Below are 27168 nucleotides of genomic sequence, written 5' to 3'. Positions count from 1 at the left end.
ACCCATGAACTGGTGTGTATTTGTTACAGAGGGGTGGGGGAGAGGGGCAGGAAGGGAGGGGAAGGGGCGTAGGGGAAAAATCTCATACCAAAGTACATCAAAAACGGCTGGTCGGACATGAACAGCAGCGTCAAGAAACTTGTTTTAAATTTCATCGGTCGTATGCAGAGGAGGAGAGAGAGAAAGAAAAATAAAGTCAGCTCAGGGAAGGAAGCTACGAGTTAAAAGTCGGAGGGCTGCTTTTTGCTTTTAGTGCGTCTGTCACACTGGCCACCTAGAATACTGTTGTACAATGGTTTATCTACCTTTTTTTTTTTTATTACAATATAATTTACTTAAATTTTTTTTTTCCATTAACAAAAAGAGAAAAGAGAAAAAAAAAAAATGAAACAGAATTCCGGTACTACAGACCAGCGGTGTAATAGGCGTGGTGCCCCCTTTTGTGTGTGTGTTTGTGTGTGTGTATGTGGGTTTTTGTCTGAATGGTATGAGCACTCTAGATGGGAAAAGATTTTTCAGAGTTCGTTTTATGCAGGCCACTTTTCAGTCCTCGATATATTCCCACAGGTCCTTTTCATAGCCTTCATGCACATGTTGCAACAACACCCTTCGTCGACTCTCGCAGTATCTGCAAGGGGGGGAAAAAAGGGGGGGGGGGGAGGCGAGCGCCTTTAGATGCCAAGGCCGAAACATTTCGGGGGAAAAAATACATTTAAAAGCAACAAGGTTTTGCCTTTGGGTGGAGTTGAGGAACTGGGCACACGGTCTTGCCAGTCACATGCAAATAATTCTTCTCCCTATGCAGTTAAAACGGTCTCAACCTTGGCTACTGGTATAAGACGCACCTTTTTCCCCCCAAAAAGAGGGTGAAAATCAGCTTCTCAAACAGAGGTTTCAGAGGCTGAAAAAAGCATCAGAAACAAAGCTTCAGAAAAAAAGCCCCCAAACAGAGTTTCAGAAAAAAAGCCTCCAAACAAGAGCTTCAGAGGCTTTTTTTCTGAAGCTGTTTCAGAGGCTTTCAGAGGCAGAAAAGAAAGTTTTTTCTGAAAGGGGGTTTCAGAAGTTTAAGAGGCAGGGAAAAAAAGCAAGGCACAGGGCTGACAACCAAGGAACCTGTTGCTAAAATTCACCTCTGGGAACAGCTGATTGGGGGTATTCCGGGAGGCCGATCCACCTGCCAATCAGCTTTTTTCTTATTTTCCTCCCAAAAACTAAGGTGCATCTTATACTCCGAAAAATACAGTACTTTAAGATGTCTGGACTTCAATTCCCACAATCCTCCAGTCAGCCATGTTTTGCTCTAGTTCTGGGTTCTCTAAATTTGGCAACTTTAAAACATGGGGACTTCAACTCCCACAATCCCCCCCGCCAGCCATGTTTTGCTCTAGCGTTGGGTTCTCCTAATTTGGCAACTTTAAGACTTGTGGACTTCAACTCCCACAATCCCCCAGCCAGCATGACTGGCTGGGGAATTCTGGGAGTTGCAGTCCACACGTCTTAGAAGTAGCCACGGTTGAAAAATATGGATTTAAGAGGTGCTGACTCTATTTTATAAATCCATCTAGCGATTAAGATCTGCAGGAGCAATCCTTCTGCAGATGCTCCGACGATTATTCAGCACAACGGAGAAACCATTTTCACGATCAGCTTCCAGATTTATAGAATATAATCCTTCAGGAGCTGAATTGGGCCTTCAAACTCTCAATAGAGGAGCAAAGCACTTCTTTCGCCCACGTTTTAACTGTTAATTTAATTCCTATATTGCACATTTGGGTTTTTTTTGTTTTTTGTTTTTCCATTTCAACAGTCTTGAACATTGAATCAAAAGTGGCCACCGAAGGAATAAGTTTCCTGCCCATTCAAATCTTCTACAGGTGAATTCAAGATCAATGGTAAATATTTTTGAGCCGTGCTGTCTGAAACAAAGGGGGTACCTGTATTTATCTTGCACTTTCTGCTTTATATCCTGCAGCGAGTCTTGAGAAATATCTCGTTCCAGATACCCAGAAAGGACCTCGGTAGCATTTTCCAAGTCTGCTTGATTATTCTAAAAATGCAAAACACTCCGATAAAACTTAAAGTAACTCTTTCGGTTTAAAAAAAAAAACATACACATCAGAATAGTGATTTGTTCTGACCTAAGCTTCCTTAGAGAGTATAAAGCATAATCGTAGTCCCGCAAAACCTCTTTGATTTATACGGCTGTAAATTACTTTCATTTACAGTCCGCAAGACTTGATAAACAGTCTTTTCAGAGGAAGGTTATCAACAGCCACCTATCTCACGTGGAATACTGCCAGAGAGCTAATTTCCAGATGCAGGGCAAGGCCAAACTTGGCACAGAGTAGCAGAGAAGCGGAATGTCAGCCTTCCATCCTTCCAAAGTTGGTAAAATGAGGCCCCAGATTGTTGGGGACGATAGGATGACTCTGTAAACCACTTAGAGGGGGCTGTAAAGCATTGTAAATCGGTATATAAGTCTTAAGTGCTATTGCTATCGTCCTTCCTTCTGTGGTGGTGCAATGGTTAGAATGCAGAATGTTAGAATTATAGACTTACTCTGCCCACTGCCAGGAGTTAGATTCTCACTGGCTCAAGGTTTACTCAGCCTTCCATCCTTCTGAAGTCAGTAAAACAAGGGCCCAGATTGTTGTGGGGGGCAATAGGCTGACTTAGGGCTGTAAAGCACCGAGAAGCGGTATAGAAGCCTAAGTGCTATTGCTATTTTTATTCTCCCAACCAAATCCAGGGCAGTTAGACAAGCGTCCCAGGAGATTTCAAGGGCACCAAAGGGGCCTCTTACCTCAAAGATAATGGATTGGTTATTCTTTTTGAGGTAGAAGGCAAAGACGTAGGTGTACATGAGCGTGGCACGGCACTGGCAGAGGACGTCGACCGCTTTCTTCAGGAACTGGACTTCGATCCAGGACATGTTGTGCTGCTGCATCTCCTCCATCTTCTGCTTGACTTGGGCGTAGAGTTTGTGCTCAAAGCGCAAGCTCTGCATGTGGTTCATGTAGCGGTTGCAGTAGAAGAGGTACCTCTGAAGGGCGGCTCTGGAGCGCTGCGTTTGATTCCCCATTAGCGAAATGGAAAAGCGAGAATTAAAGCAGAGCAATCCTAAGAGGCTCCCCTGGGGCAAAGGAGGGATCCCCGAGGCAAACGGGGCGGGGGGGGGGGCAGAGGAAGGGGTGGGGGGCAAGCCTTGGCCTCGTTCAGCAAGTACTCCAGGGGAAGCCCTGAATCTGATACCCCGGGGTACCACCTGACACAACATCCCCTTCCAGCACAAACCCAAAATTAACTTAAATAACTTGGTCAAGTGGCTCAAATTTCTTAAGGTCACAGAGACACGAAAAGATTTTCTAGCTTGCTTGGTAGCCAAATTTTATTTAGGCATGGATGTGTTTTATTTGTGGGTGGCTGAAAAATGGTTGAGGCTCAAGAGGATGAGCACGGCACAAAACACCGTGGGCAGCCCCCTGACATCACTAGATGAAATCGCCAGGACTCGCTGCCTTAGAAAAGTGAGGAAAATCCTCAGGGATGATTCATACCCTGGTCAGCACTTCTTTACTCTCCTACCAACCGGGCAGGAGATAGAGAAGCATAGCCGGTCGTACGAACAGGCTGAAGAACAGCAACTAACATCATAAGCATATAGTATGATAAGACTTGCAGGGCCAGCGCAACGTGTTCATATTGGTGCAATATATTATCATGTAATGTTACGCACATGTTGTGCGTTGACAATAAAGGATGAATTGTTAAGGATGGAGAAAAGAGAAAAGATGATCCCTGTTATAACCCCAAATCATAGCAGAAGGCTCCCAGGCAGTCTGCAGCCTAGAGAAACAGCTTTCATGATTAAAAAGATCTGTAAACTGCCAAGAGTTTCTTAAAGATTGGGTGGTCTATAAATGGGAATAACAGGCTTTTTCATAATACTGAAGATCTAACAGATTAATTTTTTTCCCCATGAAGATACATGAAAAGAAGATCTTCCAGGCAGAAGGGATGGTGTGCAGCCAGAATGTCAATAAAAGAAAACCACATAAACAGCGACAACATCCAGTGTACCAAGTCTATCCACAGCAGAACATCTCAAGAAGAACTGCTTCGAGGAAAGAAAGGGGGGAAAGCATAACAGCTTCAATGGCCTCCTTGTAGGAATTAGCCAAGAACTCTGACATCAGGAAGCAATAAATAAATCGGCCGCTTGTTGTGGGTTTCAGGCTGGAAGCTCACCCTACTCCACATTCTCCATCTGGTCAACTAGAGAGAGACTAGCAAGCGGTCAACAGCTTCCTGATACAGAGGGTTGCCAAGAGTGATGAACTCACCTCTTGGGCATCTCTTGCTGCCTTGGCATCATCCTCGTTGTAGCGGTTGCAGTTATACCTGAAAGAGGTTTGTGAATATGTAGATTTCTAAAACGATCCCTTCTCATTTGTATCTGTCAGGCCAAGTTCTGGATTCATTCATTCATTCATTAGCATATTACTGTAAACAGGACAAAAATCTCTTTTGTGGTCAGCTTAGAGAAGTGTTTCTCAATCTAGATAAGTGGACTTCAATTCCCAGAATTCCCCAGCCAGCAAGAAGAACCACTTCAGGTCCAAAACATCCTTCACAGGATGCCAAAAAACGGTGGGAAACAGAAGTGAATTTCAAACTCAACCATGCTGAGTTGATCAGGCAGAGAACTGTGCGTTTGCTCAAACTGATTTGGAATTATTCCCTCCACAACTTCTTCCACATGCTGGCTGGGGAATTCTGGGAGCTGGAAGTCCATGCAGCTTAAAATTGCTAAAAGGTTGAGACAGACCAGACTAGGGCTTCTCTGAAGCTCCTATCTTCTCACCACAAGTAATAGAGAGTTTATAAAAATATTGTTTTTTCATCCATATGCAGCAATTATCTGTTGAGGCTCGCTCCTCCTACAGAAAAACGTTGCTAACCATCCAACAGCTCCCAAACCCCCATAAGAATTTATTCAAATGTACCAGGCAGATCCATGCGGCTCCCATGGGCCGAGACACACCCAGCAAAACTCTGCTTTACAATTCTGGTTCCGACAGACCATGTGGTTGCAGCCGCCATCTTTTTCGATGGTCACGTGGCATTTGGGACACTCCTGCAGACAACAGGAACGGTGGTGAGATCAAAAAACCAGCAGGGCGTTATTCATCCTATTTAAAACATCATTATTATTAATCACCCCTATTATTAGTAGGAAAAAAAAGACTTAAAGGAGATAGTGGAGGGCGGATGAAATTAAAAGGCTCCTTGGATTGCACTTTTAGCTGTCAAATGGCTTCCCGCCACTGCCTTAAGCAGCACAAAAAGTTGGCCTTGTGTAATGAGAACACAACCAGTAAGAATTCCACTGCTTCCAGCTCAACTTTTATAGAAAAACCTTCATGTGGTACACGTCTTCTCTGTGTCAATTACCAGTAGATTAATCTACTACTAATTTTCTTTAATTTATAAATAGGCCTTGTAACAAGTCTGGGCCATTTTAAGATGTGTGGACTTCAACTCCCATGCTGGCTGGGGCATTCTGGGAGCTGAAGCCAAATACAACTTAAAATGATCCAGAGGTTGAAAACCACTGGCTTGTAATATTAAATAAATTCTGAACGCATTGACAAGCCCTAGAAGAAGGGTAGGGAAGATACTTTGTTGTTGTTGTTAGTTGGGAAGTCGTGTCCAACCCATCGCGACCCCATGGACAACATTCCTCCAGGCCTTCCTGTCCTCTACCATCCTCTGGAGTCTATTTAAGCTCATGCCGACTGCTTCAGTGACTCCATCCAGCCACCTCATTCTCTGTTATCCCCTTCGTCTTTTACCCTCAGTCTTTCCCAGCATTAGGCTCTTCTCCAGGGAGTCCTTCCTTCTCATTATTTGAGTTTCATCTTCAGGATCTGGCCTTCTAAAGAGCAGTCAGGGTTGATCTCCTCTAGGACTGACCAGTTGGATCACCTTGCAGTCCAAGGGACTCGCATGAGTCTTCTCCAGCACCAGAGTTCAAAGGCCTCAATTCTTTGGCGCTCAGCCTTTCTAAATATCTAAGAAGATACTTAGCACCTGTCTATTGAGGTAAGGACCACTGCAGTCCAGCATTTTTGTTTCTGGCTAACAAAATGCTGCCAGGATGCTCATCAGAAGAAAACAAACTCATCCCACACCTTTGTTTCCCCTACTACTGTATGTGGATCATAAGCCTGAGTCTACAAATTCTCCAATCCACCTCTCCTTCCTGAATTTATACAAATCCCTCTCAAAGCAGTCTACATTAGTGGCCATTGCCCTGTCTTGAGGCTATAAAGTCCAGAGGTTACTTATGGGCTATGTAAACAATATTTTGAATCAGGTATACCAAATGGCCCCGATCTCACTATTTTGAGAGAGTAAAACTCGTCTACTTTCTCCCACACACACACACCTTAACCACTTCCTCTTCTCCGCCAGCGACAACGAAAGACTGTACAGAGTTAGTTGAACAGCTTGTCTAGAAAGAGTAAAATGGGCCACCCATTTTGAGATGGGACCCATTTCCAGAAATCTGAGGTTAGAAAGGGCTGCGTATCTCTAGAGGACATAGGTTATGTTTTGCAATTTGCACTGAAGGGCTCGGTAAAAAATTTGCCTGAAGCCTGGGAAAGGCACTGTAGATCAATACGGCAATGGATCAATAATCAGACTAGAGCAGAAGACACCTTCCTGCATTTCCAGAAATGGCAAAAACAAGACCCATTTCTGATCTGAGTTGCCTTTAATAATTGCAAGTTTGTTAATTCTCCTCAGTTAAGACAATAAACTCCTGATATTTCAGCAATTATAAACAAAACAAAAACCTCAAAACCAGGCGTAATAGAATACTAGTCCTTTTTTTTTTTTTTTTTTGGCTCTTCAGTTATTTGAATTGGAAAGAGAGGAAACCAAAGAGCTATTGTTTACAGGCAAAAATTATCGCTCACTATATGCAAAAGGAATTGTCAGACTTCACAGAACGTTCTTGTAAGGGAGAAAAGAGACTGTTATTGTGAGGGTGTCGAGCCAGAGAAACAAACCACCAAACCTTTGTGTTTGCTGCAATCCAATTCGAAGTTTCACTGTCATCATCACACTTCTTAATCCATTTCTTTAACCACTGTCCAGGAGAGAGAGGGGGGAAAAAAATCACAATTGTTCTAATGCCATCATTGCAGAATTCCTAAATTAAGAGTTTATCGGATGTAAGGGACTGCCTACAGAAATACGGGACAGCACCTTCAGGTTCTCTACAATAAGCAACAATGTGAAAAAAAATTTTTTTTTTCAATTATTTTAAAACATTTAAGAAATAAAAACTACCTAAAACCAAAAGGAATCAGGCAAGAAAGGGCACAGCAGGATTTAAAATAAAACATCAATGAACGTAAAGTTTACAGCTGTCATAAAATTTAAAATTCCTGGCCTTGTGGATGAAAGATCTAGCTGAATATATACAAGTAGACTCATATCATCTTGAGAAATAATTGAAAAAAAAAATTTACTTATTCAAGCCAGTTCAGCTCCAAAGCATCTTTCTCAGGACATCAAAAAAAACAGTAGGAAATACCGTGTTCCCCCCAAAATAAGACTTAAGTCTTATATTAATTTTTGCTCCAAAAGACGCATTAGGGCTTATTTTCTGGTTAGGTTTTATTTTGGGGAAAATAATAATAATAACCTTTATACAGTACTAAACGCACCCATCTGGCTGACAGTCTTAACTGGGGCTTATTTTGGGGGGTAGGGCTTATATTACAAGCATCCTGAAAAATCATGCTAGGACTTATTTTCCGGTTGGGTCTTATTTTCGGGGAAACAAGGCAGTTAGGAGTGAGTTTCAAATCTCACCATGCGGAGCTGATCGCACGTCTTCAGTTTATACAAAATTCTTTCCAATCAGAGAACTGTGTGTTTGTTTGCTCACCCCGATTTTGAGTGATTCATTCCAACTTCCTTGGAAAAGGGCTAGGGTGGGCCATGCAGACTATGAACCGGGCGGGAGGCCTGAAGTGGGCCTGAAGTGAAACCCTCTGCCGCTTGGCCTATTCTTCAAAAGCCGTTATTTCCAAGTTATCCTAACTTTCATGTACTGCTGCTGCTATGCTGATCCCCTGAAGCCATATTACTTTCCTCTACTACCACACATGAGATGCAACCCAGAAAACTAAAAAAGCTCACCTTGCATTTAACAGGATCATGCCAGTTCTCGCCACAGTTAAAACTGCAACAAACATTTAGAATATATATATTTTTTAGACAGTTTTCCAGTTAAGCAATACTTTAAAAAAAAATGGAATGCTTTAAGATACAGAGCTTTGCTGTAACCCACAAGCTGAATTTATGACCGGCAGTCACCAGTCTGCCTGTCCCCCAAAAATATTCAGTAGCCCGTGTTCCCTTGGGTTGGGGCTATCAGAGGAAGCCAAGGCTGATTTCCCCCCACCATGCCAAGGTACCAAAATCTAGCCTTGGTGCTCTTATCGTCCAACCTGCTTACCAAAACTGCCGGCCACATTTACAGCGAACGGGCTTAGCATCAGGATACTGTACTTTGACAACATGGTGGCAATCTGGAGCAGGACACCATTTTAACAGTCGATTGCACTGCAGGAAACAAAACCGACTGTTGTTAGCACAGAAGAAATCTGAGAACAAAAACTGGCACAGCCTCACTGCTTTCAATTCAGGGCGGGGGGTTTATTGCAGGGAAGGCAGGGACAGATTGTGTCAGTTTTGGAAGCCATATTAGGCCGGAAGCTTCCATGCTGCCACCTTCTCATGTGTGGGAAAGTAGGAGGGAGGGGGATTTAGTAGAGGGGTTGTCTGTAGACAACTTGACGTGGCCTTCACGTGGACAGGGATTTTAGATTTGGAGCCAAAGCAATATTGTAGCTTTTAAAATGATGTCTCATTAGAGCCAGTGGTTGACCTAAAGACACTCACAACCATATGGGTACTTGGCCATCAAATGCGGAGAATGGAACCAAAAAAGCGAACACCGCTGATCAATCAACAACACCCCCACATATTTAAATGGCTTCTAACATATCAAGGAATCCTAAAACAAATGGAAGAAATTCCCCTATACCAAGTCACCTTAGCATATAGTTTTAAACCGAACACTCACCTCTACAAAACTATTAGTTATTAAATGCTGGTACTTTAATTTAACTTTTGAATCTGTGATCAGGCGCCTACAAAGAGAAGAGAAAGATAATATTCCATTCAGAAAATCTTGTTCCCTTAGGGAGTCCAACCTGCTTACCCAATGAATGCGTTTTCAAGAAAAACAGTCTCCCTTAGCAATAAAGCCCCAATATTTGAAGGAGTGGCTCTCCCCACACTATCTTGCTGTGCATGGCCTTTGTTCTACCACAGCAAAAAAAATTAAATTAAATCTTTACAGGAAAGCTGGCCCTTCTGAAAGTGGCACCCTGACTGCAGAATGCCCCCTCCCTGAGAGGTGCCTATTTCAAGATGTTTAATCAAAATGCAGTTAACACAGTGATAAGCCATCATTGGGAGTATATATGTATATATTACTGCATTACTATTAATCTTCTCATCGTTCCTATCACCCATCTCCTCCCACTTATGACTGTAACCTTGTTGCTTGTATCCTTACGGTTTATATTGACTGTTTCCTAATATGATTAGATTGCTTATTTGTTCCCTATGACTATCATTAAGTGTTGTACCTTATGATTCTTGACGAATGTATCTTGTCTTTTTATGTACACTGAGAGCATATGCACCGAAGACAAATTCCTTGTGTGTCCAATCACACTTGGCCAATGAAGAATTCTATTCTTATTCTTATTCTTATTCCTATTCTCTATTCTATTCCTATTCCTATTCTATCTTGTCTTGTTTTCTAAATTCTACTCTACCTACTCTACTCTACTCTACTCTACTCTACTCTACTCTACTCTACTCTACTCTACTCTACTCTACTCTATATATACATATGACAGGAACCGGAAAATGCCTCACAGGAGCAGGTAAGGCAATTCCTAGAGAGGCAGGAAATGCATCTCAGAAAGAGCTGCCTACACAGCTGATATAACCACTGTAACAGTGCCAGCAACAACTTGGTCAAATGCCAGGCCAAAAGGAAGGGGTTTGCCTGAGGCAATTTAAACTCACAGGGTTTTAACCAGGAGTATTTCAGATTTATGGATCAGGAAACGAATGGCTATATACGAGTTACACGTGGGAAGACCAAACTCCCCTGCAAATAATGTAATCTCCCCCACCCCCACCTGAGTTTAACATGCAAATGGTAGGACAGACTATTGAGAAAGGAAGGATCTCTGAAGTCCCTTCGGCAGGATCAAAAGGGCCAAAGGGATTCATTCAAACCCGGCATTTTATTCCTGGAAAGGATTACGCAAGAGCCCAACCGTGTCAAGCAAGGCTGTGAGATCATGAATTGGATTTATTAGATGACCTAATTTGGGCTTCAGAGTCACTCTGCTTTGCTTCAAAGCTGTGGAAACAGCACTGAGGAAGTTCGGTCCCAATTTTGGGTGACTTAAAGAGAAACAATTCTTAACGACCTCGATCAAGACAGTTCAAAGCCGTTTCCGAGTTTACGCCACTGTTCTTCCACCCCTCTATCCCTTTTATCTGCTTCCATCCCGCTCCCTTCCCATTATGACCCTCTCGCAAGAGTACAGGTAGTCCTCAATTTATAAGAGTTCGTTTAGTGACCATTCCAAGTTACGGCAACACTGAAAAATGTGTCTTAGGACCGTTTTTCATACTTAGGACCGTCGAAGCATCTCCTCGGTCAGGGGATCAAAATTCGGACGCTTAGCAACTGACTTGTATTTACGACAGTTGCAGGATCCCAGGGTCACGGGATTCCCCTTTGGCGACCTTCTGATGAGTCAAGTCAATGGGGAAGCCGGATTCATTTAACAACCGTGCCACTAACTTAACCGCTACGGTGATCCCCTTAACAACGGTGGCAAGGTCAGCCACAAAATGGGACAAAACTCATTTAACAACTGTCTTGCTTAGCAATGGGAATTTGGGGCCGAATTGGGGTCGTAAGTCGAGGACTATTTGTACACGAAAGGAAGGGCCTGATGTTGCATCTTCATTCTTGATCAAACAACGGAGTAAGCAGCACTTGGTACTTATCGATAGTACTTAAGACTTATATACTGCTTCACAGGGCTTTACAGCCCCTCTCTAAGCGGTTTACAGATTCAGTCTATTTCCCTCCGAGAATCTGGGTCCTCATTTTACCGACCTCGGAAAGACAGGAGGCTGAGTCAACCCTGAGCCGCTCAGGATCGAACTCCTGACAGTGGGAAGAGTCAGCCTGCAATGCTGCATTCTAACCACTGCGCCACCACGGCTCATGGCAAGTTAAGAGAGGAAGGAGTGGGCAGCAAAAGCCCACTTTGGTGGGGAAAGTTCCCTGTTCCTGAGAGGCCCACAGGGACGAGAGTCCTGGGATGTTAACAACGTGATTGACTCATCCCTCCGTAGACGGTGGAGCCAAGCCATCGGCGTAAAAGCTTCAGAAAATGCAAGCGTTACTGAAACTGCGTCAACCGCAATACTTACATAACTGTATTGTCATCAACCAAGATATCACAGCCGTGAGCCGGGCATGAGATTGTCTAGCAAGGACATCCGAGAAGTGATGGAAAGAAAGAGAAGACAAAAAAACCCACATCTGATTAGTTTAGGTATTGATGTCTCAAAAAAAAGAAAAAACTCTACAGAAGCATTTTTTTTTTTTTTTGCATTTCCAGACCAGCGCAAGACTGTGCCTATTTATTTTATTTATATCCCTCCTGTTTTCCCCACAACAACCCTGTGAAGGGAGCTGGGTTAAGAGAGACTGGTCCAAAGTCATCCAAACTGACTTCTCTACTTGAGGAACTAGAACTCATTGTCTCCTGGTGTTTGACCCAAAGTCACCCAGCCGGCTTTCATGCCTAAAACAGAACTAGAACTCACAGTCTCCTGGTGATTGGCCCAAAGTCACCCAGCCGGCTTTCATGACAGAACTAGAACTCACAATCTCCTGGTGATTGGCCTAAAGTCACCCAGCCGGCTTCCACACCTAAGGCAGGACTAGAACTCACTGTCTCCTGGTTTCTAGCCTGGTGCCTTGACCATTAGCCCCAAAGGTGCTTTCTTTCAAAGTATCTCCATAGACATTTAACCACTAGTCTAAACTGGATTTCCTCCTCCCAGCTTCCGGAGAGCCAGGCTATCTGAGATGGGCTTCGGGGTTCCATGCTTCCCTTCTCCCCGTAGGTCTTGAAAGGAGAAGCCCAAGACATGGCAGCAAGACCCCACCTGACTTCTCTCAATAACAAGCTTCTCAGTTTCTACTGCGGGTGCTTCTGAAAAGCGCCAACAATGCAAACTCTCAGCAGCTTCCTAATTTGTTTGGGGGGTGGGGGCAGGCAGGGGGGCTCATCAAAGGAACAGCTGGAGCCTGATGCAGCCCTTCCTTTAAAACCATCATTTCCGTATAAACACAAGATGGGAGAAATTTTACCTGTCCCATGCCCTCCTCCATTATTTTGGTAGTTAAATATTCACTCCAGCACTGCATGCAAAACTTATGTCCACACTCCAAGCCAGTGAAATACTGTAAAGACAAATTACCGTTAGCATTATTCATTTTCGCAGCTGTGAAACTGGACGGGCGCTCAGAATAACACAGAAACAACAATTGAACCCATGGGCTTCGGGGGGAGGGAAGGGTCTCCCACCTCCCCCAAGGGTCTGCCACAAACATTCATCCCAGCCGCCACTGACCAAAGTGCCAGGAAATGCACACAGAATTCCTGACCCCACTATCCCAATCATGCTGCCACCCCCTTCCTGCGGTTTTCCCACTAAAACAATGTCATTTAAGATGACTAATGAACAAGCTGGAGTATTCGCCAAAATCTCCCATTAAGGCAACATGTTTAGGACCCATGATGGACAGGTCCAGATGTTGGAACTTTAAAGCAGTGGTGAAATCCAAAATTTTTTATTACCGGTTCTGTGAGCGTGGCTTGGCGGGCATGGTGTGGCTTGGTGGGCGTGGCAGGGGAAGGATACTGCAAAATCCCCATTCCCTCCCCACTCTGGGGCCAGCCAGAGGTGGTATTTGCTGATTCTCCAAACTACTCAAAATTTCTGCTACCGGTTCTCCAGAACCTGTCAGAACCTGCTGGATTTCACCCGCTTTCAAGCCCTGCTTTGTATACCGGGCACTGACTTCATCTCCATCTACAGCATCTGCCAAACCTATTGGGCAATCAAACACCTCCCAATATTCTGGGGGTACAAGGTTAGGTTGTCCTCGATTTACGACTGTAATTGAGCCCAGGATTACAGGGGTAAGTTGTTGCAGTTGTAAGTTGAGGCACACACACATGACCGGAAGTAATTTTCTGCGTTTTTTTCACAGTAGTCATTAAGTAAACAAGGCAGTCATTTCCCAGGCTATAAAGCACCCATTCCGTGGCCATTGTAACTTTGAATCGTTGTAAAATGACTTAGTCATTAGGTGAGGACAACCTATACAGAGGAACCTTGATCTGATCCAGAAAGATCCCTTTAAATATTTTTTGTGATCAAAATATGTAACTTTGGGAGACTCCGATTCCAAATTTTTACAATTCTCCTGCCTTAATTGTAAAACCAGCATTTTCCTTCCGATTTTGCTGCTCCAGCAGCTGTGCAATCATTGCGATGATCACAAATTTCAACCATCTTATGTGAGCAGATCTACTTGTCTCTAAAGCCCCTAGGTGGAGCATATTCAAAAATCTTTAAGAAGCAGAAATCTGATCACAAGGCAGTCATGATAAGCAGAGAGACAGGAAAGGGAAATGAAATTAGGAGATATTTAACGAAGTGGGCGGGGGGAAACAGAATCGTTGGTATGTAATTATGTCTCTTCTAATGCAGAGGAAAAATGAGTTTGAATATCTCAATGAACGAATAGCTTCTCACTGCATTTTTTCTTCTTTCTCCCTCAAGATTTTAGAGATTACAAATAGGTATTTATCTGGCATTTATTGGTGTATTTGTACAATCTTAGGTCTTACCTTTTATCTATAAGCATGCCTGCAGATTACACAAATAGTTAAGGAACGAAGATCAGGTCAGACTAATCAACCACTAGCTAGGCCATATGCAGAGGATTAAGGGAACTTTCCTGAATGCTTTCCAAAATCAAAATTCAAATATATATTCAGGTTATAGGTTGCACAATTCAGAAGGCACTCACCGAATTCGGATAGTTGAGATAGCAGATCTGACACGGCATGTCCTGTGCAGATGATCTGGTGTTCATCTGACGTGTTCGAGACTTTTTACTAGGATTAATGACATGACATTCCGCAAACAGCTTCTCCAAGTTGCCGTCAAAGTACCTACCCAAAGAAGAATGAAGCTTAATGAATAATTAAAAAAAAAATTCTCTGAAAAATCCACCTTAAAAAAAAAAATCCTGAAAATAATAATTCCAGCCAGCATGCAGGAGCTATGGGGTCTGTATATAAACCCAAACTTTCTGTGTTTTAATTCATCTGTTAGCTAGAAGAGGCACATGGTCTTGGTTCTCTAAATCCACAAAACTATTGCTCGTGTTTGTTTTTTAAAACAGCAAAATGCACTGTGAAAAATACTAGTAGGCCACCCTGCTTCAAAGGGTCACTTCAGGGCATAAATCCCTGTTGCTGTGTAAGCATCTAATGGGTGTATTTTCATTCTCTCCCTCTCTCACACACACACACTCACATATACAATTACATTAAATTTACAGATAAATACAAAGAGATGCCTTTCCATCTTGCCAAACGCAACTCTTGATACAATCAATGCCAGTGGGGAAAATTGTTGGGAGACTTTGAAGGGTCAGGCTAGGAACAGAACATCCTGGAGAAAGAAGTTCACAAAGAGTCAACTTCAATGTCATCTATATCATCACAAAGACTCAACATCAATTTGATGACCCATCACCAATCAATAAACACATTAAAAAAAATATTCAGCCATACGAACGCGGCCCCGTGTACAAAAAGCTTTCTAAATAATGTTGCCTTCGGCAATTAAATATTAAATTAGAACTGTCATAGACAACACATTTTCCTTCTCTCCAAAGAAATATACTTGTTAGATCAACAGCTCAAGTTTTGCTTCTGAAAAAAAAATATCAAACTGGATGCATTCTCCCTAGCGATGAATAAATATTGTCTAGCCTCCCACGTTCTCTTAAAAGTGATTTGAAATTAGATATCAAAAACTGAAAGTGAAAACCATTGCTTCGACAGATTAATGCTTGTAGATAAACTCTCCAACATGAAAAGTATTCAAAATGCCGGTATCATTAATTGCAACTAGATAAAGCCAGTCAATTAACTATGCTGATAAGAAAGGCTCCGGACTATTGTTGCAAGTTTAAGCGTTTAACTCCTAAGGCCATTTTAGGAGCCTTTCCAAGCTTGCACTTCTCTATTACACTCACCCAAAGTGCATTTCACCAATCTATTAACTAAGCAACCATATTTTGGTCCACCCAACAGATAAGGCCAAAGCCACATTATATCTCTGACATAAATTTTACTAAGCTAGTTCCGATACTAAGGCAGCTAGCACTGAAGTTTATGCCTCTATGCCAATTGTTTCTATTAAACAAAAAAAATCCTCTTTTATCTCATGTTACAAATATCTTAACTTTATTCCACAACAAATTCCAAACTGTTAGCATCTTTGGTTAAGGATGGGCCGCATAATGGCGCCACATGCTTTTTAAAATATGTTGTGAGAGATATGGAATTATACCACCCAGGCTGAAATAATTGTGCAAAGGATTTTGCAGAAGCCCAAACCATGTAACTTTCCAATCACTGGCCCAAGTAAAGAAACATTTTTCCTCCTCTCGTCCCGAGGGATCTCAATGGGCTTCTTTGATTTCTAAGTAGCCTCAAATGTCAAGGCATGATGGGCCTGGCTCACAAAGATGGCCCTTTTCCTACTCCCTATTTGTTGAAAGAATGTAGGAATCACAATAGCTGAGTTTCTTGCTATTCTGGCTACCCAGGAGGAAGACAGGAAGGAGGAGTTATCAAAGAGTTATATATTTTTTTGCTCAAGTTTCTTTAACTATATTATTAGTCCTTTGCATCATTGCCTCATGGTTGTAGGATGAAGAACCAATTTTAGGAATAAATTTCTAACCAATATTGCATATGTTGCAATATTTATTGTGAAGCTTTCTTGATGGCTGCCTCCTAAGGAAGAAAATAAATAAACCCCTTACATATAATCGCTTGAGAACAAGCAGCTTCTCCTAGCCAACCCCTTCCCTTTTCTGCCCACCCAGTTACCAAGACTAGAGGACTCCAAGCTTGGCAACTTTAAGACCTATGGACTTCAATTCCCAGAATTCCTCTGCCAGCTATGCTGGTTGAGTAAATTCCGGGAGTTGAAGTCCAGAGGTCTTCAAAATTGCCAAATTCGGGGATCTCTTGACCAAGACAAACCTCCAGTCCATGGACACACAAAGAAACCACCTCACTTACCTCTCCATCAGCTTTTCTTTATCCCAGTTGAAATGGCTGAGGAGTATCCTGGTGATGGTGGCCGGATTCTAGAAGAGGAAGAAGAAAAGCCATTTTTAGGAATGGGAGCAGTAGACCTGCCCTTTCTCCCAAAACTTCATCCACCCCCCTCCCATCCCAATTGCATCTGATATAAGTGTGATAATTATTTCAAAGGCAAATCCAAGTTGAAACCAGTTGCATGATCAGCACTGGTCAATAATGAGTGAAAACTAAAATTGTGGAACCTGAATTTTTTCTTATGACACTTTTCGCTGTCGAATGTGTCCCATAGAATTCCCCAGTCCTCTAAAACACACTAGAGATGAGGGGTCCTTGGGGGCTCTTTGAGCTTGGTTGTTTCCTTGCAGATGTTTCCTGACCCAACGAGGTAATATCATCAGGATCAGAAGGATTAGGGAGGAAGAGGAGGATTGTAGGGTCCGGGGTGCTCTTGGCTGTTGTCTTGCAGGTGTTTCATTTCCCAAACTAGGGCTAGAAGGGACTGGGATCTGCGGAGGAGGAGGAGGATTGTGGGGGTAGCTTGGTTGTTTCCCTGAAGATGTTTCATTATACCAGAGGTCTTCAAACTTGGCAGCTTTAAGGCTTGTGGACTTCAACTCCCAGAATTCTCCAGCCAGCATAGCTGGCTGGAGAATTCTTGGAGTTGAAGTCCACAAGCCTTAAAGCTGCCAATTTGAAGACCTCTGCATTATACAAACCAGGTAACATTATCAGTGCTAGTAATGAAACAGTCTGCAAGAAAACCACTAAGCTCAGAGAGCACCAAGGACCCCTCATTGCAACCCTGAGCTACAAATATTCTCCTTTATTGGTACACTAGAGAGAACATGGAGCCTGTACAAGAATGGGGACTCACCCACCCACCCCACTAAATACACTAGATCTAGAGTGCTTGGCTTTAATTCATTTTCTTTTTTAATACGTTCAGGCAATGTTAAGAGCCTTGGTGGTGCAGTGGACTAAAGTGCTGTTAAGTAGCACTTAGCTGCCAGCTGCCTGCAATGACTGCGAGTTCAAATCTCACCAGGTCTCAAGGTTGACTCAGCCTTCCATCCTTCCGAGGTAGGTAAAATGAGGACCCGGATTGTGGGGGCAATAAGCTGACTTTGTATTAAAAAAAAGAACACCGCTTAGGGGGGGACCGAAAGCCCTACTAAGCAGGTATATACAAAAGTATGAAGGCTATTGCTTAACGCATTGTAAGCCGCCCTGAGTCTCCGGAGAAGGGCAGCATATAAATCGAACCAATAAAATAAATAAATAAAATAAAAGTTAAGACCAGACTCCAACAAGCTAACTCAAAGAGTCCAACTAGCCTTAAAAAAATATCCAGATTTTAAAGTTATTCTGAATGTTCCATGTTATTTACATACTCCACAGATCCCAATGAAACTAAAAAGGATTACTAGTACAGATTTCCCCAAATAGAAAAGCAGGTAAGACATAGAAGTATAATCCTCTTAGCTATTAAGTGTCAGTTTAATGTTTCATTGTGCAACTGGACTTGCTGTTGCATAAGTAAAGGACCCCTCTCTCCAGGCACAACAAATAGCTAAGCCCAGCTGACAAATACCAGGAACATTCACATCTCATAATAAACAAAATATGTGGGAAATCAGGCTCAATGCAAGCAAAGCAAGCTCGTGCACGCAATAAGGTAGCTCCCACTTCGTTCCTCCTGGAAGAGGGAGCTGCAGAACTAACCAAAGAGATGCCTTCTCTAGTTTACCTACCAACCATGACTTCTGCCTCTGGCAGAAGAATCCAAACGGATCAAAAAAGGATGCACCAGAAAACCAGAATTCTTGGGAGATTTCACCCTATCGTGAAGCCCCAATATTTAGAGGCTTGAAAGATAAGCAGTGTGATTTTTCAGGATGCTCATAATATAAGCCCTGCCCCCAAAATAAGCCCCACTTAAGATTGTCAGACAGATTGATGCATTTAATACCGTATTTCCCCAAAAATTAGCCCTAATACGTCTTTTGGAGCAAAAATTAATATAAGACCTGGTCTTATTTTCGGGGAAACATGGTAGGAATAAAAAAAAAAAAAAAAGGGGGGGGGGGAGGAATGTGCCGAAATGTCTTAGCAAAAACTCACAATCAAAGGATCTCCACCAAGGAAGTCTATGAGCAGTTCTGAAGCAAAAGTGAATTTTGTTTTTCAAGAGTTCAGACTCTTTTTTTTTTTTAATCTACATTCATAGATGTTCCTTGAAAACAGAACGATGGCTCTGCTATATGTGCTTCACATGGAGAAAATCCCAGGTTCAACCACATTTGCGAACAGGGCTGACAAGGATTCCTGTCTGAAACCCTAGAAATGGAATCCCAAGCCAATAAGGCTGAGCCAGGCAGATGAGCAATACAAGTCAGATTCTTACATTGAATTACATATCCCATCAGATTGAGGAGGGTTTTCATTTGCATGTATTTGATGAATTATAGGCTTATTGCCCTTTATTCAGAAAATATATATATATATCTTCCAAGGATTTATTGTTCATACAATAACGAAAAGCCTTCCCATCTTGGAAGGCTTTAACCTCTGCAATTTTTGACTTTATTCAGAGATTAAGTACGTAAAAGCAATTAAATGTAACATCTATATGATGGGTAAGAATGCCACTATATTTGAACACCAGAGAATGCAAAAGGAACAGGAATAGAATACAGTCTGATTTAAATATAATTCAAGTCTATGTTTAGGATATGTAAGACAAATAGGTCTATAAAATCAGCTCTGGTGAACACATGGACATATCCGCATGCAGTTTTCTTGGCAAATGCCTTCTTTGGGAATTTTGTTTTGACTTCTCAAAACAATGAATTGACCAAACAATCCTGTATCAAGGTTACATGAAAGATAAAATTGGATGTTGAAAAGATTTCATTTGATGTTAGCAAATGAATGATGCTAAAAAAAATGATGAAGCATTTTTTTAAGATAGATTTTTTTTCCCTCTGCAAAAATCTCTACAGAATTTAGGACAAATGTCACAGGCCTTCTCAAAATACTGCCAAAAGATCTGTTAATTCTAATCGTTAATCAAAAGCCTTACCTATTTAGAAAATATTTGCAGCCTAAAAAAAAAAACATCCAAGTTCAGTCATCTTATTCTAAGGCAACATGTTACATAACACTTATTTTCTAGTTAGATCTGTGCTAGCATGATAATCTATGTACTCTGTTGCTCTAAGACTGCGAGTGATTAAAAAAAAAAATCAGCTGTCCAAGCCCTACAGGCAGCCCTTCTGAAGTTAAAAATATATCCAGGATCTGTTAAGGCCGTTTCAACATTACAAGCAATAGCTTCAGTAATGGTATTAATTTCTGGGACGGCTGTCACAATGAGTTCCAGCTCTCTTTTACAGACGCTAAGAAATCATTTAGAATATAGCACAATCTAAATGGGATGAGACACAGAATTTGCCATGTCACTAAAATATCACACATGCATAATATTAGGTACGTTTGTGCAAACGGGAACCCGAGGATGGCAAATTGCTAACTTCAATTTAAAGTGGCAACTGGGGTTTCTGGTTTTTCTTTGGAGACGTTTCGCTTCTCATCCAAGAAGCTTCTTCAGCTCTGAAGAGGAGGAGCTGAAGAAGCTTCTTGGATGAGAAGCAAAACATCTTCGAAGAAAAACCAGAAACCACAGTTGCCTCTTGAAGAAAAAACAGCACCTTTGGGACAACCATGACCAGGATGACTGAGAATCTCCATAGACATTTGCAGGGATGGTGTTTTCCAACTTAGCTGCAGAGTTCTCCATTGTTCTAACATCGCTTCCTCTCCCAAGGAACATCAGCTGCTGACTTTAATCTCGAACTTATTTGAAAGGCTGGCTGGCTCAAAGTCCACCAGTCACATCATCGCTTAATGAGAAGCCTGCCGTACAAGGCCAACAACCAAACCACCATTCTCCAGCATCAACGTATTGCTTTCCTATTCGCTAACAAATATAAATTTCATCATTCTCATAGCCAATGCTATCAGAGGAGAGAAACCATAGTCCACTTTCAATCCACTGTAAACAAACAAAATAAAAAAAATACAGCTATATGAAAAGCAAACAAGTTGAATGTAGGCTGACACGTAGATGGCAATAGTGTTGCAATTCGTGCAAACTTTTAAGTGTTGCAATTTGCACGGCCCAGGAAATCCTTCCAAATATTCAACCTAAATATCAGGATTATTGATTTCTGAGGATATCGTAGCAATAATGAAATCATAATCTCTCTCTCTCTCTTTTTTTTAATATCAATCCTTTCCCATTTGAGATAATATTTGGGCAGAGTAACAAACTTGGTTAAAATCAAAATTCCAGAAACATGGCGCGGCTAAGAGAGCAGCAGAATGAGATACAATCTACTAGATACCGTAGATTGGTATATATATATACATCATCGGTATGAATTACTTCACTGCTAGATGAATTAGTCTCAGGGCAGCTTACAATGCGTTAAGCAATAGCCTTCATACTTTTGTATATTTTATACAAAGTCATCTTATTGCCCCCATAATCTGGGTCCTCAATTTACCTACCTTTGAAAGGATGGAAGGCTGAGTCAACCTTGAGCCTGGTGAGAATTGAACTTGCAGTAATTGCAGGCAGCTGATGTTAATAACAGTGCTTTAGTCTGCTGCGCTACCAGGGTTCTAGTTTACAATCTAGGGCAGAGAGTCAGCCAGCTTCCTTGCCTAAGGCGGAATTCGAATCTGGGTCTCTCTATTCCCAACAACTCCAACATGAGAATGGCAGAGAAACTCTTATTGCTTTATAGGGAAAACTGCAAAAAAAAAAAATCTCCAGAGATTACAACACCCAAGTGACAACATATTGGTTCCTATCAGAGCGTCCTGGTAATAGTTTTTGCTGGTTTTTGTTTTTTAAAAACTGGAAGAATTCCAAATGTCAAAACATACCTCAAGTCACTTATTGAGTCTCTAGGTACGAATCAGGTAGTCCTCAACTTACAACAGTTCATTTAGCGACCGTTCGAAGTCACAATGGCATTGGAAAAAGTGACTTATGAGCGTTTTTCACACTTACAAACCGTTGCAGCTTCCTTATTACGTGATCAAAATTCAGATACTTGGCAACCAATTCATATTAATGACGGCTGCAGCGTCCTGGGGTCATGTGATCGCCTTCTGACATCGGGGAAGCCAGAGTCACTTAAGAACGGCATTGCTAACTTAACTATTGCAGTGATTCATTTAACAGCGGTGGCAAGGAAGTTCGTATAATAGAGCAAAATTCACTTGCCTTCACTCAGCAACAAAAATTTGGGGCTCAATTGCAGTTGTAGGTTGAGGACTACTGTAGTGCCATTATTAATTAATGTTCTGTAGGAAGCACGTGGTTTACTTCATACACAAAGCGAAGAAAAAAACACAAGGCGGGTGGGTTTTACTTTAAAAAAAAAGTACAATTCTTTGGTAAGCAACAGAATTTCTTACGTACAGTGGAGCAGGCTTGAAGCTTACCACATAAACCAAGAACGTATCAAAGGTTTGAATCGGACACCAGGCCATAGTGGCATGTACACACTAAACACAACACATTTCATATTCAATTTTCTTCTTCTTCTCCACAGCCTTAAAAAAAATATTAAGGCAAATGAAATGTTCAGAGGCTTCATGTTTCCAAAATATTAAAACATGCTTTTGAATGCAAGAGCCTTGGTAGTACAGTGGTCTAAAGCACCCTGTTATTAAGACCAGCTGCCTGCAATTACTGCAGGTTCGAATCTCGCCAGGCTCAAGGTTGACTCAGCCTCCCATCCTTTCTAAGGTAGGTAAATTGAGGACCCAGTTTGTGGGGGCAATAAGCTGACTTTGTATAAATATACAAAAGGATGAAGGCTATTGCTTAGCGCATTGTAAGCCGCCCTGAGTCTCCGGAGAAGGGCGGCATATAAATCAAATTTTAAAAAAAATGCAAAAAGGAATCTGGCCCCATTACATTTCAGAAGGGCCAAAACATAGCATAGCATCCTCGTATTAGGTACTCTGGAAGACATTAAACGCCAGCTATTTAAAAGGGATGCATGTGTACTCCCCTATGAAGAGATAAAAGCCAATATTCATTTTGCAGGGTTTCCAGGCAATATTTGAATCCTTCTCAAACGATAATTTATGGACAAGGATACCGAAATGCTGCCATGAAGTCCATCTCACTAGTCACCCCATTTGACTAGAGTGGGCAACTTGCTCCTCTCTCAATCCCAAAATTAACAAAAGAAAAGAAAACAAAGAGACAAACCACGAAAGGGCCTTAATTCTAATGTTTTATTTCGTGAAGGAAATTGGACTACCCAGCCATCCGCAGCGAGGGTCAAAAGTTGAGAGACTGTTTCATATAAAGAAACAAGTGTGATTCCAAGATAAGACAGTCCGTTAACCAAGTTGTCTTAATAAGGCCTTCTTAAAAATCTGACCTTGGACCTGCCAGACACAAAGACGTCCTTCACTGTCAGTCTTTACATTGCCTCCGTATCGAAGATTAGAGCCAGATTATCTCTGGATTTGGGCCTGTTCAATTAGAACGGGAAAGCGGAAGGAATACGGCCCATCCACACCCACAATTACTCACCCAGCTTTAACTACCACTCAAGTTCTTGGCATCAGGGTCAAGCTGCTCTTCCCTTTCCTTTCGCAAATCTTTAGAGGATTAAACGTCGCCTTGTTTTTGAGTTCTCAATGCAAAAAGAAAATCACCGCTGTGTGTTTAGTTCGGTTGTTTTCCACCTTCCTAAAGTCAGAGCAAATCTCCAGGTAAGCACAAGGCTGGTATTAACACACAGAGGAGGATAAGGAAGAACTCGTCTCTTAGGAGAGTTCTTTAAAATACAGGGGCTAAAGTTCACCACTTCTGTCATCCTCGCCTAACACATCATGAATGACCCTTGGAAGTTTTTATAAATATATGTATATATATTTGTAGAGTTTCAGGGACATGAACGCCAATGTGTCTGGGCCCATCAAGCCAATCCTAAAGAAACCTGGGATAGAAGGAAGGGGTTTTATGGCAAGCCACGTCAACAGCACCTCAACAAGGTCTTATGTATTCAATGTTACAGGTACACCACGCAACATTTACACAGAAGGGTAAGAGCCGCTTGTGGGCTGTCTGAATGCTCACTCAAGAGAAGGCCAGGACCCCTTGCTGGTCAGGTATTCTTGAGAATACCTATCTGAATAGCTCTTGGAAGCAGAAATACAGCTTTCTCACCTGCTGAGCATAGATCACTTACCTGAATTGGACACATTTATGGAATGACAGGATTACAGATTACCATTCCTGTTCTTCACAGGAAAAGGTTATTTATCCCTGGAAGATGTGGATACCTACCCCCCCCTCCCCATTTTATTCTAATCTGTTTCCTGATCACCTTCTGAAAATACTGCTAAAACAAGGAAACGGTGTAAATGTTTCTTATGTGCACCACTGTCTCAAAATAGTCATTATGCTTAAAACCAGGAGAGTTTTCAAACAAAACCAGGAAATCAATTCAACCAAACCTATCCATCATTAGCACTCAGCAATTGTCATCAGCTCAAAGCAAATTAGAGGCCAAACTTTTGCACAGCTTAAAACTTAGTAATTACAGTCCACCTCCTGACCGCGTTCATCTCATTTGAATTGTCTTGAAGACTAAGAGCACCTTTGATCCTTACAAGTCAACCTGACCAGGAGCAAGACTGATCCACCTAGACTGATTTAACACCTTCACTTACCTTAGAGCAGGAAATGCAATTACACGCCTGTGCTAAACCATTTTATTGTTTATAACTTCTGCAACTTTGGATGCCAGTTTCAGCTGGAAGGTATAAAATGCTCAGATTATGAATAACTCAAGCCTTAATCTGGGATTTTCCTAGCCTTGTTTTCAGAGCCAGCAATATGACGTTATGATGTGTGAACTGCAACCGTGTAATGCTAACTATAACCCTAACGTGAAATAGAACTTACAAATGCTAAAAAACTTTGGTCCCCATTTATATCAATGACATCAACAGGAAGCTATACAATTTTAACAAGACAGCCAGTCCTATGCAAAATACACTTGCCCCCACAATAAGGGTTTGTTAAAAGTTCCAGGAAATAAGAAACACCTACTCTCATATCACATTTCTAGAATATTTTTGGTACCAATGGAAACGCCACTCCGTATTGGACTTAACTTGTACCCAACCTGAGTCAATCCCTTTCAATAACTGTGTACATAGAGTCCTGCGGAACAGTCCTGCCTCTCAAAAATGCCAAGACATAGGTACACATTCCTGGGCCCTGCCCTTGTCGTCATGTTGCCATTCTGAGCAGCTGCCCAGGGTCACCCAAAAGGATTCATGCCAGTATCGCTCAACTGCAGGACTGGGGCGGCTGAACTTTCCTACTGCACAAACCCTTCCAAGAATATGAAGTCAGATCCTACAAAGCCTGGGGGTCCCCTCTGGGTGATGCCAATAGGAAGGTGATGACTCTGCCTTTGCCATGTTCCCATCCGGGTTGGTGGGGCGACCAGTCACTGCTTACCTGGCACACACCGAAAGGTGCCACCGACCCCCCTCCCCCCAAGCTCTTTACCTTCCTGCATTTCTTGAGCAATCCAGCTGTAGGGTTACATTTTCTTTGCTAAGGACCCTAATTCACCCCTCTGAAGGGGGCGGGGCACTTTGGTGACCACAAAGCAACTGGGGGAGGGCATGTTTATCCTTTCTTCTCTGCTAAGGACCCCGATTCACCCCTCTGAAGGTGGGCAGCACCTTAGTGTCCACAAAGCATGGTTCAGAGGATTGAATCAGGGTCCTTCTTAGTGGAGAGAAAGGATAACCATGCTCCCCTTCCAGTTGCTTTGCAGTCACCCAGATTCACCCCTCTAAAGGTGGGGACACACCTTAATGCCCACAAAGCAACTGGGGGGTGGGGAGGCATGGTTATCCCTTCTTCTCTGCCAAGGACCCTGATTCACCGCTCTGAAGGCGGAAAGGGGTGGGGGAGACACACAGTGCCCACAAAGCAACTGGGGGGGGGGAGGATAATCTTTCTTTTCTTCTCTGCTAAGGACCCGGATTCACCCCTCTGAAGGTGGGCAGCACCTTAGTGCCCACAAAGCATGGTTCAGAGGGGTGAATCGGGGTCCTTCTTAGTGGAGAGAAAGGATAACCATGCTCCCCTCCCAGCTGCTTTGCGGTCACCCAGATTCACCCCTCTGAAGGGGGGGGGGAGGAGACACCTTAGTGCCCACAAAGCAACTGGGGTGGGGGGGGGAAGGAGAATCTTTCTTTTCTTCTCTGCTAAGGATCCCAATTCACCCCTCTGAAGGGGAGTGCCCACAAAGGAGGAAGGGGGCACCTTAACCCTTTCTGGCTGTATCTAGAGCATCCGCGCCCCCCCCCCCACACACACTCCCTCTTTCTTTCCAGGCTGGGGCTGCAAGGCCGGAGATCACTCCAGCCATGGAAAGAGAGGAGTGCTGGCTGGGTGGTGGCGGAAGCCGATCTCGGGGCCTGGCAAAGGGATCCCTGTGGCTTCCCCTCGCCCTTTCCTCCGGGTGGGGTGGATTAAAGAGGGGGAGGGGGTCCGGCCCCAGTTCCAGCCCCAGCCAGCAGCATCGCCCCTTGAAGGCGTGGCTGGCGATGTCCGCTCCCGCCGCTTCTCGCAGCGCCCCCCCCTCCTCCTCCTCCTCCCCCCCCTCCCGCGCGGCCCTTCTCTCTTCTTCTTTCCCCCCCCACCCCTTTTTTCCCCTCCACCGTCGGCGGCGCGCGGCGGGCACGCGCACCTGGATGACCTCGTTGACCTCTCGGATGCACTCCACCATGTGCTGCAGGATCTGCTCGGCCGTCAGCACCTCGTAGCGGTAGTCCTCCTCCTGCTCGTGGCCCAGGCCGCCTCCTCCGCCGCCGCCGCCTCCACCACCAGGGCCCGGCCCGCCTAGCCCGCTGCCGCCCAGGCCTCCTCCGCCTCCACCGCCGCCGCCGGGCCCCAGGCCGCCCGTCTCGCCGCACAGCAGCCCGTCTCGCTGTCCGCCCACGCCCAGCCCGGGCTCGACCAGCTCCACTTCGCCCAGGTCGAGGTTGTCGTCGTCGGGCTCGTCGTCTTCGTCGTCGTCGGGCTCGTCGTCGTCTTCTTCCTCGGCGCCGCTGTCCTCGCTGCACTCCTCGTCCTCGTCGAACTCATAGTTGTAGCCTTCGTCCGAGTCCATGGCGGCCGGCGGGAGGGAGGGGGGAGGGGGAGGGGAGGGAGGGAGGGGGAGCGAGCGGGGGCGCGCGCGGAGGGGGGGGGCAGCCGGAGCACGCGAGGGCGGCGAGACGGACCCTCAGGAGCGGGGCGGCGCCTTCCCCCCTCCTCCTCCCCGCCCCCACTCCCACTCCACCGGGATCCGAAGGCTTCGGCCTTGCACGCCTCCCTTTTCCTCTCGGCGGAGCGATCGCCACAAGCCCGCCCGCCCCGCTCGCTCCCTCCTCACAGGCGCCGCTGAGCCAACAAAGGGACGCGTCCGGCCCGCTCCGT

At 43.7% G+C, this 27168-nt stretch overlaps 1 protein-coding gene across 2 annotated transcripts; it reads right to left on the bottom strand.

Moving 5' to 3' along the window:
- Positions 1-27168, bottom strand: ARIH1 (ariadne RBR E3 ubiquitin protein ligase 1). 2 transcript variants are annotated; one of them, XM_070953364.1, is made up of 14 exons: positions 26438-27168; positions 16599-16666; positions 14303-14447; positions 12572-12664; positions 11623-11678; positions 9170-9236; positions 8540-8646; positions 8221-8263; positions 7088-7159; positions 5007-5137; positions 4345-4401; positions 2804-3080; positions 1935-2047; positions 1-628 (listed from the first exon to the last, which is right to left on the bottom strand). In XM_070953364.1, the coding sequence occupies exons 1-14, from the start codon at positions 26858-26860 to the stop codon at positions 544-546; spliced, it is 1737 nt and encodes a 578-aa protein (XP_070809465.1). In that variant the 5' UTR covers positions 26861-27168; the 3' UTR covers positions 1-543. The 2 variants fall into 2 exon arrangements, with proteins under 2 accessions (XP_070809465.1, XP_070809466.1); XM_070953365.1 differs by having other exon boundaries at positions 2804-3064; positions 4344-4401; positions 26438-27166.

The sequence above is a fragment of the Pituophis catenifer genome, unplaced genomic scaffold, assembly GCF_029215685.1.
Source record: "Pituophis catenifer annectens isolate HBS135680 unplaced genomic scaffold, rPitCat1.0.hap2 SCAF_14, whole genome shotgun sequence".
Taxonomy (NCBI): domain Eukaryota; kingdom Metazoa; phylum Chordata; class Lepidosauria; order Squamata; family Colubridae; genus Pituophis; species Pituophis catenifer.
This window is presented reverse-complemented; position numbering and strand designations above follow the sequence as displayed.

Coding starts and splice junctions, on each gene's coding strand:
- ARIH1 (XM_070953364.1), bottom strand. CDS start 26,860: ATGGACTCGGACGAAGGCTACAACTATGAGTTCGACGAGGACGAGGAG. Junction 16,667..26,437: donor AGGTCAACGAGGTCATCCAG/GTGCGCGTGCCC, acceptor TTCCTCTTCTAG/AATCCGGCCACCATCACCAG. Junction 629..1,934: donor AAAGTGCAAGATAAATACAG/GTACCCCCTTTG, acceptor CCCCCCTTGCAG/ATACTGCGAGAGTCGACGAA.